The 16,116-nt window shown below is 35.3% G+C and overlaps 1 protein-coding gene across 2 annotated transcripts in view; it reads left to right on the top strand.

Annotated features, from left to right (window-relative positions):
- COMMD10 (COMM domain containing 10) overlaps window positions 1-10,675 on the top strand; it is a 155,943-nt gene extending 145,268 nt beyond the window's left edge. The window contains exons 6-7 of one of the 2 annotated variants that reach the window (XM_023512709.1): window positions 9,298-9,357; window positions 10,093-10,675. In XM_023512709.1, the coding sequence (XP_023368477.1) occupies window positions 9,298-9,357; window positions 10,093-10,212 (180 nt within the window). In that variant the 3' untranslated portion in view covers window positions 10,213-10,675. Of the gene's footprint in view, window positions 1-9,297; window positions 9,358-10,088 lie in introns of both variants that reach the window. The other variant, XM_003788898.2, reaches the window with a different exon arrangement.
- The last annotated feature ends 5,441 nt before the right edge of the window (window positions 10,676-16,116 follow it).

Raw genomic sequence — 16,116 nt, 5'->3', positions numbered from 1 at the left:
TATTTGACAATTAAGGAACTGAAGCTCAGAGAAGTACAGTGTCTAGGATACAAAGTAAGTGGTCTGTCTGGCCCCAAAATCTTTATTCTTTAAGATAGTGTCTCTAAAATCTAAAACAAGTCGAGACCCAGGTAAGAGCTTAGGTTTCTGGGGCCTCACTGCCTGATTAGAATTCTGGCTCTGCACAGACTACTGATAGAAACATGAGAGAAGCCAGACAAGAACGTGTCCATGCTGTATGATTCCATTTGTATTGAATTCTAGGAAATGCAAACTAATCTACGGTGATAGAAAACAGGTTTGTGAGGATGGCCTGGGGAGGGCATACTCTGAACACAAGGAAACCTCTGGGGGTGGTGGATGTGCTCACACCCTTGGTGATGGCTTTACAGATGTCAGCCCTTATCAGATTATACACTTCAAATATGTACAGTTTATTCATGTTAATAATATTTCATAAAGTTGTTTAAGTAAGGCCAAGTCTTAATAATGCATATGCCCCCCCTAAAAATAAAAATTCCTGAACCTTGGGGAAAAAAAAAAAGAATTCTGGCTCTGCCACTTATTGCCTAAGAGAACTTTGTCGGGTTATCCAGTCTCCCTGTGCGTCAGACTCTTTATCACTAATGGAAATAATAATCACACTTCATGAGATTAGTATAAGAATTAAATTCATTAGTAGGTATATAGTACAACAGTATCTGGCACATATTAACTGATAAGTAATTTGCTATTGTTGTTCAAATTATTTCTAACTTTGTGTGCTATATCGTTTTCTTTCATCATTGAAATGATAAACACATTTCAGAAATGGCTATTAAAAATTCTCAAAACTGCCTAATAAAATTAAAATATGTCTAAAATTTAGCAATTTCATTTAAGAACTGTATATTGAAAACCTATGCTGGGTGGTGCCTGTGGCTCAAAGGAGTAGGGCACCAGCCCCATATACCGGAGGTGGCGAGTTCAAACTCGGCCCCGGCCGAAAACTACAACCCCCCCCCCCCCAAAACCTATGTTCATGTTTTATCTTAGGTACTAGGAATTAAAAATATATATACACACACATATATTTATACATGTAATATATATAATCCTATCACTTTGGAAGACAGAGGTGGGAGGATCCTTTGAGACCAGCTTGAGCAATATTGTGAGACCCCCTTCTCTACAAAAAGTATAAAATTTAGCTAGGTATGGTGGCAGGTAACTGTAGTCATGGCTGTTCAGGAGGCTGAGGCAGGAAGATCACTTGAACCTAGAAATTTGAAGTTGCATTGAGCTATGATGATGCCACAACACTCTAGCCTGGCCAACAGAATGAGACCCTATCTAAAGCACAAACACACAAAGGATACCGCCCTTGCCTTAAGAAACATACAATGTTTTAGAGGCCTCCAAGGTAAAGCATCATGATAAGTACTAACAGAGTCTTCTCACTGGTGTTGTACAGCGCTAAAGTAGCAATAGGTGGACAGGAAGGTGGAGGAAAGCAGGTAAAGTTTCACAGAGGAGGTAACATTTCAAGAATCTAGGTATGAGTAAGAGGTTACCAAGGAAAAAAGGAAAGAAATTAATTTCAGATACATAAAATACATAAAACATAATCCAGAAATAGTTTCCTAATTGTCAAAGGAAAATCAAAATGTGTTAGTGGCATTGCTAATCATATACATACTATTATGCTTAAACCTGTCGTGATTTTTTTTTAATTCTAAATTTTAAAATATAGCCATAACAATTCAGTTGCTTAAATTGAGATACATTTTCATAGATGTATGATATGTGCTACAACATGAGTAAACCTTAAAAGCATTACGCTAGGCCTGGTGCACTGGCTCACACCTGTAATCCTAGCACTCTGGAGGTCGAGGCAGGTGGATTGCTTGAGCTCTGGGGTTCAAGACCAGCCTGAGCAAAAGCAAGACCCTATTTCTACTAAAAACAGAAAGAACAAAACAAAACTAGCCAGGCATCATGGTTGGTGCCTATAGTCGCAGCTACTTGGGAGGGTGAGGCAAGAGGACCACCCAAGAGTTTGAGGTTGCTGTGAGGAGCTATGTTACCAGGACACTCTACCCAGGGTGACAGAGTGAGACTCTGTCTCAAAAAAAAAAAACCATTATGCTCAATGAATGAAATTGATTGCAAAAGATCACAATTTATTATGGTTCCATGTTTCCATTTAGAGTCTATATGGTTTCCTTAATAGGCAAATGTATAAGGACGAAAGTAGATTACTGGTTGTGGGGGGCTTTGGGGGTGGGCCAGAAAGGTTGGTGGATGATAACTAATGGGTATGGGGTTTCTTTTGGAATTGTGCATACTCTTATGTTCTAAATTTAATTGTGGTTCTGGTTATGCAACTCTATAAATATACTAAATATCATTTAATTACACATTTAAATGTGTGAATTGTGTGGTATGTGACTATTTACTTAAAGCTGTCACAGAAAAAGTTAAATTCTTCAGTGTTATAATTTTCACTAAGTTAAAAATAAAACCATGTTCCATCTTCTACTCAAGTGTCATAGTACAAACCAAACTATCTCCTGTTGATGTGTTGAATTCACTAGTATATCACCAATATTCATTATATTTCAAACATAAAAGAAAACATAAAAAGAAAAACTTATTTTCGAGCACCAGATATGCTAAGGGTTGTAGAAATATATCAACTTGTTTAAACCAATTGGTTTTTAGAACATGAATTATTCTTGATTATTCCAAGAAGATTCTGCAAATAATATCAGGTAATTAGGTTACCATGTAGATAGAAAAAGGAGCTCAGTTTTATCTGTCATATATTTCAGACAACACCATTACAGGTGAAATATTTCCTCTGGACAGTAACTGCCTTAAATTAACCACATACCCTATCAAATTAGTTATTGTACCTGCCTGTTTTTAGGAATTTGGGTTTGTAAGTGTTGGGGTAAAATTGGTGTTTCTTATTATTATGCTGCAGTTAACAATGGCTCTTCAGCTGCCCATTATTTGATAAGCAAATGCTGAATTTGGCCTTTTTATTTTGTTGAAACATAGCTTCCAATTAGCTAATAAGCGATGTTAATTTAACTAAATTCTGAAATTAACACTCATTTAGTTGCATATATTGGTCCTCTTTTCCTTCACGACTGATGGATGTGACAGCATAAGGTAGAAAAATATTAAACAAGTGTATGTTTTTAATTACCTTTTTCTTACACAGTGAATTCCATCAGGTCATTTAATTTAGGATGCCAAATACTTAGTAGCTCCCGAAAGTACACATGTATCATTTAAATTCTGTCTTTGAATACAATAATGTGATTTTGTGCAGAAAGGAGAAACCTAATTTGGGGTGTTGAGCTCATAGTCTTTAAAATTACACACCAGAAACATAACAGGATTTCGAGTTGATGTTTTTAATTTACCCACAGTCCCTCAGCTAAGATATTAACACATGTTTTAAGAAGTTAAGTAATGCATCTATTCCAAATGATAATGTGTAAGTAATCGGATAAGTATTTATAATTAGAATAAATTATAATTTCTGGAAAAATAGAGCATCCCCCATAGTATTTAGTACAGAAAAATCTCCATTTATTTTAGCTGTCAGTGTTCTTCTTAACATAATTTCTCACTGTTTAAGAATCTTCATGTTCTCATATTCAAAGCCTCTTATCTTACTGATTATATTCAGCAACCATAACTAAATATTTCAGTACTGAAGCTGAAAATCATAATGACATTCAGCACACACATAATAAATTGCAGTGAAGATACTGTAGGAAGTGTATTTTGATTGACTCAAAGTTTGTGATCTGCCCATGTATAGCACATTGTATTTCTAAGAGCAAAGACACATGGTAATGATGACTGCTGAACCTATATTTTATCTAAACCCAGTAGCAAAGTAATATTTCAGTCAGAATTAAAAGGGAATACACAGATAACAGGTAAAACGTCCTAACAGCCAAATAGATATATCTGATTAAACATTTGGTGAAAATATTTAATGCACACTCTTATAGAATTCTTACACTGAATAAAGCTTTCTGGCCATAAATGGTTTGTTGTCATTTTGGCAGCCAAAACTATTATATATTTGAGCCAAATATGTATAAAACCCCAAATCTTCTGCTTTAACCGCCTTGAGGCATGGATCCTCAAATGTAAGAGCCATTTTTCAAACTCATTTTTCAAACTCATTTTTAAACTACAGTTTACTGTACCACAGTATTTAGCCCTTATCTTTTCTGAGTGAACAATAGTTGTGAGACGTACAAGGCTACTGTTATCGTTAGAGTCAAATATTACAGTATAATGGGAAAACACTCTCAGAATTTAGACAATATCCACTTATTTGATGTTCTCCATATACTATGTTTTTTTCTTGAGGGAAAAATGATAGGATGTCAGATTAACTGTGGACTAAAGGATCTAGCCAAATGAAATCAATGGCTGGTAGATATGCGTGTTATGTGTGTACAAGAGCATCTGTGCGTGCAGTTGGGAGCACTGCTGGGAGGACACGGGAGACAGCGAGAACAAAGACCCCGAGGGCACTAGCAGGACACCTCGGAACTGCCGGGCAGCACCGTGAGAGGGCACTAGACGGGAAGTCCACAGCAGAGTCACGAGCCAGACTTTGGAAGTCTCGAATCCATGATAATAATCTTGGAATTTGCTTTTGCTGTTTATATGCTGCATATAGTCTTAAATAGATAAGCATTTTGTCAAACTGTTCTTTTCAAATGTTTTTCAAAAGTCTATAATTTGGTTGATTTAACCTTGGGACAATGCCCCTTGTGGCTTCTATTCCGTGTATTTGTTTCAGTTGTCCTGTAACTTACCAGACTTTGATGTAAGCTCAGGATTTTCAGTTTGCCCACTCCTGTCGATGAGCAGGGCCATGCCTGTCTGGTTTTAGATTAGAACCTGCTGGACTGGGTGATATTTTAATGAAGAGCCTTTGGAATCAGAGGGCCTAAGGCAGCAATAGAAATCAGCTGATATTCTGATGACCATGATCATTTTTCATACCCTGTTTCTATGTTGTATATTCACGCAGCTAATATTTTTTCTAGTTGTCTGGAATAAGAATTTTAATGAAATTTTTGAATTTTTCATAGTGGCTAGTTTTTGTTGTTGTTGTTGCTTTTGATTTGATTAGCGTGGCCAAGGCAGAGAGATTTAATTATATTTTTTTCAAAACATATTTGAGAAATTGAAGATTTTAGCCTTGCCTTACATTTACTGCTTAAGACAGCGTGACACCTCATCAGCTGTATTTATCAAAATATTTACCCTCAGCATGGCTTTTAAATACTTCTGTGTAGAATGGGTTATTGAATAGAAGTAATTATTAAAACTTATGTTGAGGGATTCTGTGTATGATCTTGACATGCAGGTGAAAGTGCTGTAACACTCTTGAGTTACTAGAGTAATGCAGTTAAAAGAAAAATGACTCATCCCATCTCTGTATCCTATATAAGTTATTTAATCTTTGGGGACACCAGTGTCCTTCTAATTAAATAAAAGGATTGAGCCATGTTTTTTCTCAGGTTTGTTCTTACTGACATTTTGTAACTACCTCAGTTCACTAGTTTAATTTGCAAATATAGGTGTACTTTTTAGTATCCTTGAATCATAGAATTGAAAATCTTGGGAGATCATTGTAGTCAAGTTGGCTTGAAGAAAAGAGGAAGAAATTTGTTCATTCCCTCTGCTTATGATGCTTTGCTTGCACCCTCTCAAGCTGGCACCCTTTGAATCAGGGCTGCTTGTCATCTGTTACCCTTTGGTTGCCCAGATTCATTCCATTGATCCAAGAATGGGAAGAGGATCTCTCCTTCCTTCATCATCCCATGTCCATTCCTCCCATATTTGGGAGCTCCACTGTAGAGGGAAACCTGCTCACATAGACAAGGACCTTTCTTTGGTCAAGAGTATATTCCTTCCTGTGGCTTATTCATCGTTGTATCATGAGCACCTTCCTTGCATAGTACCTGGTATTCTCCATGTGCTCATTGGATGACTGAATGTTATGGATGACAGAAATAATTAATAGTTGCACATGTGGGTAGACATTATTTTTTCAGTCTGTGGTGGGAGCTGACATTGTATCTGTAGTTTTTGAAGCAATAATAGTAAAGATAGTCAACAAATAATAGAGCCATAGAATATATTTATAATTGTATATAGTTATAGAGAATATTATCTATAGATAGATATATTTATTTAGTAAATGGTACCTAATGATTTTTGTTTTATAAGCTCCTTCAGTAGGACTTGAAATATTTAAATTTTGTCTCAGCCTTTCATTTCTGTAACTAAAAAGAAAACTTCCTCTTTAAGTTCCTTACAAGTATTTTTAGATTTAACTTGTACAAGAGATTAGCAGTATTTCTTTTACTAGAATGTTCTACCTTCTGATTTTCTAGGTGAAAGAATCATTATATTTTGTAATTCTGATACCCAATTTAAATTTAAAAGCTAAGCAATACCAGTTTGGTTTTAATTCTTATCTAGTTTATATCTGTATTATTTAGAGGCTATTTCTGCTTGAATAATTTGTAAAGAAGTTAATGCATTTCTTTCTTGAAAAATGTATATGTGTTCCTAATTCCTAACTAGTGGGGATGCAGAGGATATTTTTCATATCAGCTTTCATCAAGTCAGACCTTTCTGAAGCCCTTACTAAGCTCTGTTTCCATGAGAAGTTTTCTCCTGGTATGTGCAACATCATCCAGGTGCTTATAGATGGGATTACAAGTTAAAAATAAAGAACAAATACATCTTTCTTCTAAGAAATTGGCAGAATATTAATCTTTGTACTTTCATTTTCCAGTGTGAGTTTGGTATTAATGCATGAGATAAGCCTAGAAAATAGATGTAATGAATTTCCTAAGTGAGTCCCTGATTGTAATCTCATATACATAAGGGAGAAGAAAGAGGGTAAATCTTCCAGTCTGTGTTATTCAGTAAACAATATTAGTGATTTCAGTGATTTATAGGAAGATGGAAGATTGAAGGCACATTTAAAAATAAGCCACCCAGTTTTACTGCCTCTATACTAACCAACTGATTTATTTTGTTCGTGTAATGTCCACTGTACGTTTCAGAATACTGTATAGAGAACATTTGTGAAACAGGTGATAGGCAGCATTGATTGAGCACCTGCTACCATCCATATTGGAGTTCCTCAGGACCTAGCTGTGGGCTACCTGTCTTCTCGGACCACATTCTTTTCCTAGGCGAAGAAAACTTGTTTTTAGTGTCATGCGTTTATACTTTTGAGAGTCACTGATAATATTTATTACCTCTTACCTAAATCTCTTTTCTGGCTTCCCAGACTTGTTTGATATGTTTTCAGGGAGACTTGACAGCCCTACTCCGCTAATCGTATCTGAAACTGTACTTGGGGTCCTTCCCTTCTTCTGCAGAGCTTCTGCTCTAGTGTTTCTAATCTCCATTCCACCCATCTAGCTTCTTTTGCCAGAATTCTGGTCTCCTTCACAGAGAGAACTCCTACTCTGTGGAGTAGATCTCCTAAATAAAACTGTGTTTAGTACTTCCTAAATAAAACTTACCTAGGAATTTTAGCTTGCTCATGAATTCTTTTTTGCATGAAGCCAAGGACCCACTTGAACATCAAGTGATTCCCAACACTGAGATAATTTTCCTGTGACAGTTCCTAAAGGAAGAAGCTTTAAAGCAGATATGCTTTTTCATTCATTTTAAAGCTGAAGTACTTACGTATATGAGAGTAAATGAAGAAGTGTGAGATTTGATCCTGTGTGCTCTGCTTTGTGAAGAGGGAGATGCTGTTTCTGAACATAATCCCATTGACTATCCCAGAACTTAGGGTGAAAATGTTGGCTTTGATGTGTCCATTAGTTCATGAGTGGATTAGTAAAATGTGGTATAGGTATACCATGGCATACTAATCAGCCATAAAAAAATGAACCTTTTACAGCAATCCAGATAGAACTGGAGACCATTCTCCTAAGTGAAGTAATACAAAAATGGAAAAACAAACAAACACCACATGAACTCACTATTAAATGAACTAACTGATCAGCGCACATGTGCAGAGATGGAAGTTAAACCAACAGAACTCAAATAGGTGGGAGAGGATGGGTGAAATAATACCAGTGGGTACAGTGTACACTGTCTGGGTGATGGGCACACTTCTAACTTTGACTCAAGCAGTACAAAAACAATCCATGTAACCAAAACATTTGTACCCCCAAAATATTCTCAGATTTTAAAAAATAGTTGGCTTGTTAAGGGAAATGGAAATCATTAAAACACATAAAACAAAGTGAACGTAGAATCTGAGAACTAGAATTAATAGTATGTTGGAAATGACTGTGGCAGTTAAGTACATTAAATCAATGGCTGTTTGCAGCAGTCTCCCACTAATCTAGTTCATGGTGTCCAATTTATGTCATGTGAGCTCAGCAGTGGGATCAGAGCAGGTAGCACATTATTGGTATTCTGTCCTCAGGAGCTTTCACTTCTCCAAAGGGACCTTGAATAAAATCAACACGGGTGAACAATCTTTAGTGACTAGTTTGAATTGTTTCCTCAGTACACAGAATCAACCTAAAGCAGGTAGGGTTGAGTTGGGCTAGGTTTAGTTTAATGTCACACTTTACTAAACCATCAGACATACATATATTCTATTATTTAGCATCTATAGCACATGAAGGTTTCTTTAATGCATGCGAAATGAAAGGAAGGGAGTATTTTAAGTCCCAGCTTTAATTCTGTTGTGTTACTTGTGAACTTTTGCTGAGTCTGTACATTAAAGAAGGTAACAATCTCAGCATGTTAAGATCCTAACTGCTAGATTAGTGCTGGGAGGCAGTAGCTATGCTGATGTGAGGCATTAATGGCTGGGTGAGTTCAATCAGATATGCGGCCTCCAGTGTCTCTGTGTAATGGTATTTACTTGATTTCAAATGGACTGCTGAGAAAGATGAAATATAATCTCATGTGTTATCTCTCTATCTTGAAAAAAATAGATAATGAAATTGTTCTCTTGCTGGCATATATTTTATTAACCTTTGTAGAGTCAACTTAAAGAACAGATGTCCCTGTAGGGTTGAAACCTTTTGCTAAAGTAGAGTGTTATTAAGTGCATTTGTGAGTTCTAGAGATTGTGGGGTTGAGTATAGCAGGGGAGTATTTTTTTTTTTAATCATTCAGGAAATAATATGTATTATGGCATATTCTGAAGCTTACTGGAAAGAAAAAAATGTAAATTGCATGCAACAAAATTCTCTTTTGTTTTTTTCTTTACAGAACCTGGAGAAAGTTCTTGTGGAATTCAGTCACAAGGAGTTATTTGATTTCTACAACAAGGTCTAATTTTTAAAATAATTTGCTGACCCGTGGGGTTTTCATATTGTTCCCTTCATTTTATGAATTCTTATTTTCAAATGTCCTGTTATGGAGCTAAGTTCTTTAGACTTCCCTTCTCAGCACCTTGTGTTCCACAGTAGGAAGCAGAGCCAAAGTGAAGGGACTCTGAAAACTAAATCAGGGAGAAAATGGGAAGGATTTTAATTAAAGCAGTAGGAGTGTTGCTTTAATGTAAAGCTTTAAGTAATAAATGATAAGATATCTAGACACACTTTAAATATGAATAATGTTAAGTACTTTAATTTCTAGGTGCAAACATGAAGGGAAACTGTCTTTAGAAGATTTATCTTTGAGTACATTTCATATTTCTTTCTAAATACTGATTTTATAATCCTGGAAAATGTACTGTCCTCCCCACCCTAGCTTTAAAATCTTATCATGTAGTGATAATTTAAAATGAAACAGCTGGGGTATTTAAAACGGCAGTATTAAGTAATCCTCTTTATTTACAAATTTGAAAACTTAAATTGTAAGCATGAATTCTAATATTTTCACATACAAAGGAAAATATTCTACGTGGTATTTTTATTGCTATTTGAATGGATTTAATGTGCATGGTCACCAGCGCCATTCTTCCCTTTCATTTGCATGTTTCTAAACAACACTTCCTGCGAATCTTGTTCCCTTCACTAACTTTCTGCCTTTTTTTCTGTTTTTGTCTTTGTAAATAGCTAGAGACCATACAAGCACAGCTGGATTCCCTTACATGATGATTTTGAAGACTGGTTTTTCCATCACACTCCTGCCACCTCATTATTTTGCATTGGAGATAGATTGCCAGGTTGTGTTTTCTGAAGGATTCAGAGGCTTTTCTTTCTGTAAATTATATGGCTTATCATGTCTTAGACAAATAACAGCCAGGGGAGATCACTGTTAGCAGTACTGAGGTTCTAATACACTTTCTCCAGTTCTGTGAGCCAACAGCAATTGTTAAGAAAACTTTTGCTTTACAGGGAACAAAAGTGAAAAGCATACTGTTTTTACTGTCATACTGTTGCTTTATTACCTGACCTGCTTATTTTTTACATGCTTGATGACAACTTTATATATCAAGGAGGATCCATAGATACAAAGTGTAACGTGTATCTAGCAGAATACACAGCTTTGGTATTTACGTTAATAAAATTAAGAAAATAGCCACATGCAATCAATTATGTTATGACATTTTTCCTTGAATATGATGAGCATATTTTGCCTGCGAAATAATATAGGAAAGAAATTTAAAGTTAATAGTAACAATATATCAGTTAATTCTAGGGTGAGCTTCTCTGTTAATTTTTTCTCTAAGTCTAATGATTTATTAATGTTTTTATGTGTTTTTCTTTATACTTTGCATTAATAGTGATTCTTTTCATAGTGTAGGAGACCGATTCAGATCATGAATAAAAATAATTGTAATCAGTTCTAAATGAGCATCTTTATTCAAATTGGTAACTTTTACACTTTCTGTAAATATCTTAATTGATTTCAGCCAATAAAATTTGGTATTTTAGGGTTAGTTGGACTAAAGTGTACAGAAGTTTTTTATTTTATGTGTTTCATAGTATATTTTATGCTATGAATAAAAGTAAATGTGAATATGGTTGCCTATTAAAAAATTGAATTTTTTATGAATAAAATATCTACATTGTTTCCAGAGAGAGAGGAAGAGGGATAAGAGAGGGATTATGAATCAGTTGATTCTCACATCACTGTCTTCATATGAAGGAATTTTATTTCAGAAATCTCGTTAAGCAAAGCCTTTGAAATTGAAGCACGTTTCTCATCTGAGGTATCTGGGTGATATCAGTGTTAAATGTTCATTTGTGGAATCAATGTTCAGTGTGTGGAATTTATGCCCACTTTTGTCCATATGTGTATTTGTGTGTTGTTGCTTAAGGGAATTGAAAGTTTAGATTATTTCAGAAAGCAAATACTATATTTGTTGTCCATAATTGATTGATTTAAAAGTTTTTAGATTCAAACTTCTATTGGTAGGCTGTATTTGTGTGTTGTTGCCTAAGAGAATTGAAAGTTTAGATTATTTCAGAAAGCAAATATTATATTTGTTGTCCATAATTTGATTTAAAAGTTTTTAGATTCAAACTTCTATTGGTAAGCTATCTGGAAGGCATGTTTGTAATATAATGGGATTTGTTTCTTTATGTAGCTTGTAGGATCTCTCTTACTTTTTCATGCTCTGTTTTGCCAGTTCCCGAGGTAACTATCTGAGGTTCCGGAAGTACTGTAAACATTTGGTCAACATTCTTCAGACTTTTCGTTATGAACATATAAGTATATATCATCGCAAGTTGAATTTGGCACTTCTTGACAGTGAACATGTAGATAAGTAGAAGTTTTCTTTGGTTTAATGGACAAAATGAATTTTTTTTTTTTAAAGACAGAGTCTCACTCTGTTGCCCTGGCTAGAGTTTTGTGGTATCATAGCTCACAGCAACCTCAAACTCTTGGGCTTGAGCCATCCTCTTGTCTCAGTCTTCCAAGTAGCTGGGACTACTGGCATACACCACCATGCCTGGCTAGTTTTTTCTATTTTTAATAGAGATGGGATCTCACTCTTGCTCAGGCTGGTCTTGAATTCCTGAGCTCAAGCAATCCACCCTGCTCAGCCTCCCAGAGTGCTAGGATTACAGGTGTGAGCCACCGCACCTGGCCCAAAATGAATTCTTAGTGTAGGTATCTAAGTTAAATATGATGGTTAGAAATTAAGGTTTTCTTTAAAAAAAGATGAAGTTTTCTAAAAGTAATTTGTTTTATGTACTCTAAAAGAGCTGGTTTTATATTAAGAGTATATATAAACCTATGCAAAAACATGATAAGTGTATTCTCTCCTAGTTCAACAAATTCTGACTTGAGGACACTGAAGAAGGGGCAAATAAAAGGTATAATCCTAACTACGAACATAATTATTCCTGAAATATATTTAATTGAAAGTAACTTTATTCCTTAAGACATTACCATTGTTATGACACACAAGTCAAAGAAAATGTGACATTTCTGAGAATATTAAATACATGTTACTTTTTCATAAAATAAGATTGGTGGGGGATTAGTAGGGACTGGAACCTACCATCTTGGCAATTAAGTATGTGGTATGTCTTCTGTGAGTTCTTGACCTGAGGAATGGATAGAAACAGAATTACTTGTTAGGAAAAGGGACCAATGTACTAGTTTTATACCAACATTCTTCTCTGAATAATAAATAATTATATGATTATTTTTCATTAGGAAATAATAAAGAACTAATCTAAACTTACAGAGTCCCATTATCCAATAATGGCCATTAATGATGTTTTGGTCTATTTTATGACAGTTTTTAATCTATTTGTATATCTTTCTATTTTTTTCTTTCCTAACAAATTGATGTGATAACATAAATGTGGTTTCATACTTTGCTTTATGTAGCATTTATAACGTGAGCATTTTTATATCTTTAAAGATTACCAAAATATTATTATACATTTAGTAAATTTCACATGTACCCTTGTAAGATGCACCGTAGGTGTAGCCTCTAATTACCCTCCCTCCACCCATCCTCCCCCCTCCCTCTCCCCTTTCTCCATATTCTTGGGCTATAATTGGTTTATAGCTTTCATATAAGAGCTATAAATTAGTTTCATAGTAGGGCAGAGTACATTGGATACTTTTTCTTCCATTCTTGAGATACTTTGCTAAGAAGAATATGTTCTAGCTCCATCCATGTACACATGAAAGAAGTAAAGTCTCCATCTTTTTTAAGGCTTCATAATATTCCATGGTGTACATATGCCACAATTTGTTGGTAAATAATATGTTCCTTTTGCAAAGATATTTGGAGAACACTTAGGGATCTAAAAATAGACCTGCCATTCAATCCTACAATTCCTCTACTAGGTATATATCCAGAAGACCAAAAATCACATTATAACAAAGATATTTGTACCAGAATATTTATTGCAGCCCAGTTCATAATTGCTAAGTCATGGAAGAAGTCCATGTGCCCATTGACCCATGAATATATTAATAAATTGTGGTATATGTACACCATGGAATATTATCCTGCTAGGTTTTAGAGATAGGGTTTTGCTCTTGCTCAGGCTGGTCTCCAACTCCTGAGTTTGAGCATCCAACCGCCTAAGCCTCCCAGAGTACTAGGATTATAGACGTGAGCCACTGCTCCTGGCCTAGTAAATACAATTATACATAAACCCTACATCACATCTCTGATTTTATTTATGTAGATTCCTAGAAGCTGAGATACTGTGTCAAGAGTATGGGGATTTATTTTCTAGTCTTTAATAGGATTTTTTATTATGAAAAAATAATAGTTGCTCATTTAAAAATATAAAGTAGCTCTATTTTGCCATCTCATTCCCTGGGAGTATCTACCTAATACTATGAACATTGTAGTTTATACCTTGTCAAACATCTTATGTAACACAAATACTGTATATTCACATCTTGTGTACTTCTTAAGTTTTATTTGCATTTATTTCAAGATTTTCGATATGTATTGATAAATTGTTTCCCCAAAGAATCCTATTACTTTGTATTCCTACCAACAATGAGTGAGAATTCACCTGCTCGAGCCATCTTCATCAGCCCCTTCTTCCTACTGGGAACAGTGTCAGGACCAGGGTTTGGGAATAGTGTCGAGTGAGAGTGAGTTGGAGATGGGAACATCACTTACCAATTGGGATATGTCACGTTGGTAATTCCAAAAAGATTTTAAAAAGGAAATCTCTCCAAAAATTAATAAGTATGAGAGGCACTAGCATGATATTTAAGTGTAAGGGCTTTGAAGTCACATCTTTATTTCCTCAACAGATATTCACTACATGGCCATGGTGTCAGGAACTGTGTATGCTAGGCACCATGTTAACAGTGATGAACAAAATAAACATAATTTTTGCCCTCTTGAAATGTAATGTGTTAGTCAATTAAAAAAAAAAAAAAAAAAAAAAAAAAAAAAACAGGGCAGTGCCTGTGGCTCAAAGGAGTAGGGCTCCAGCCCCATATGCCAGAGGTGATGAGTTCAAACACAGCCCTAGCCAAAAACTGCAATAAATAAATAAATAAAATAAAATAAAAATTAAAAAAAACAAGGATAGGATAAATTGATATGTATGGGACAAAATATAATTGAGTTCTGTTACAAGAAAACTGAAGATAGAATCAAACTTATATTGGGGCATCGAGGAAGAATTCTCTGAAGAGTATGTTTGTGCTGAGTCCTCATATAGGATGACTTAGGATGACCCAATAGAACAGAGTGATAGGCGTTCCAGACAGAATAGCCCGTGCAATATCCAGAGGTTGATAAAGGCTTAGCATATTTCACAGACCAAAAGAAGATCACTGTACTCTACATCACTAGAGTGATGTGAATAAGAGCATAGGGGTGTGTGCTGCAATCAGAAGTACACAAGGAGCCATCCTCTCACCAAGTCTTGTCATTTCTAACAGCAAAATACATTGCAAATATATCTCCAGGGACTGCTCTGTCCAAGCTACACCATCTTTACCCTGGACTATACTGCTGCCAATTTAACCCTCTAGTCTAGTCTTCATGCATAGCTATTTATTTTTAAACATTAATCCTACTATACGTTCTCTCTGCTTAAAACCCTTTAAAGGATCCCATCACTCATCAAATAAAATTTAATGATCTGGCCCTTCAGAAAACACAAGAGCATACCAAGTTCTACTACTTGGTGTATACATGTTGAACTGATTACTTAATTTGCTAAAGTTTGCTTTTCTTGTCTTTTTAATAGGAATAATTATAATCTAAATAAAGTCAAAATTGCAGAAAGCTTGCTATGAAGCCCCTTCACTTTGAGTATATTATTAGTCTGATGACATCTTCATCTTGTAATTACTGGATTCTAATGTAATCCCAGTCCCATTTTTGTTGTTGTTAACAAAATAAGGTTATAGGTATATGGTGAGATCAGAATGAAAGAAATTTTTTCTATGACTACCTTTTCCAGATGATTCTTCTGACTCTCAGAAATCTAACTTTTTCTATAATTTGACTCAATGAATTTTGGTTTCTTCTGACCTGAATTAATGTCTTTTACATTTTATTTATTATACTAAGGCACAACAAATGATGGCTGTGGCCTACTACTTGTTTTCATAAATAACATTTTATTGAAACACAGCTGTCTTGCTACCAAAGTCACTCTAGAGCAGTAGTTCTCAACCTTCCTAATGCCACGGCCCTCAATACAGTTCCTATGGGTCGTGACAGGTCACAGTCATTGAGAACCACTGCTCTAGAGACTTTTTCCCATCTGCACTCAGGGGAAGCAATCTGGCTTCCGAGAGGGCCACATGGCAAGGAACTATGGATGACCTCTAGGAGCTGAGTGGACAGCAAAAGCCAGCAAGGAGTTGAGGTTCTTAGTCCTACAGCCTCAAGGAAATACATTCTGTAAACAATCCAGATGAGTTGGGAAGTAGATTTTTTTTCCAGTCAAGCTTTCAGATGAGAACATGCCAACTGACTCCTTGATTTGTAGCCTTGTAAGAGTCCAAACAAAGGGTCCAACCAAGCCATGCTTGAATTCATGACCCACAATAATTGGAGGTGATAACTGTGTGTTATTTTAAACCTCTCTATAGTAATTTTTAATGCAGCAACAGATAACTAAAACAACAGCTACTGCTCTTTGTTAACATGTAGTCTGTAGCTGCTTTTGCAATACAACAGTA

Source organism: Otolemur garnettii, unplaced genomic scaffold, assembly GCF_000181295.1.
Source record: "Otolemur garnettii isolate 467f Iridium unplaced genomic scaffold, OtoGar3 scaffold00030, whole genome shotgun sequence".
Taxonomy (NCBI): Eukaryota; Metazoa; Chordata; class Mammalia; order Primates; family Galagidae; genus Otolemur; species Otolemur garnettii.
Note: the sequence above shows the minus strand (reverse complement) of the source record. Positions and strands in the feature narration are given on the sequence as shown.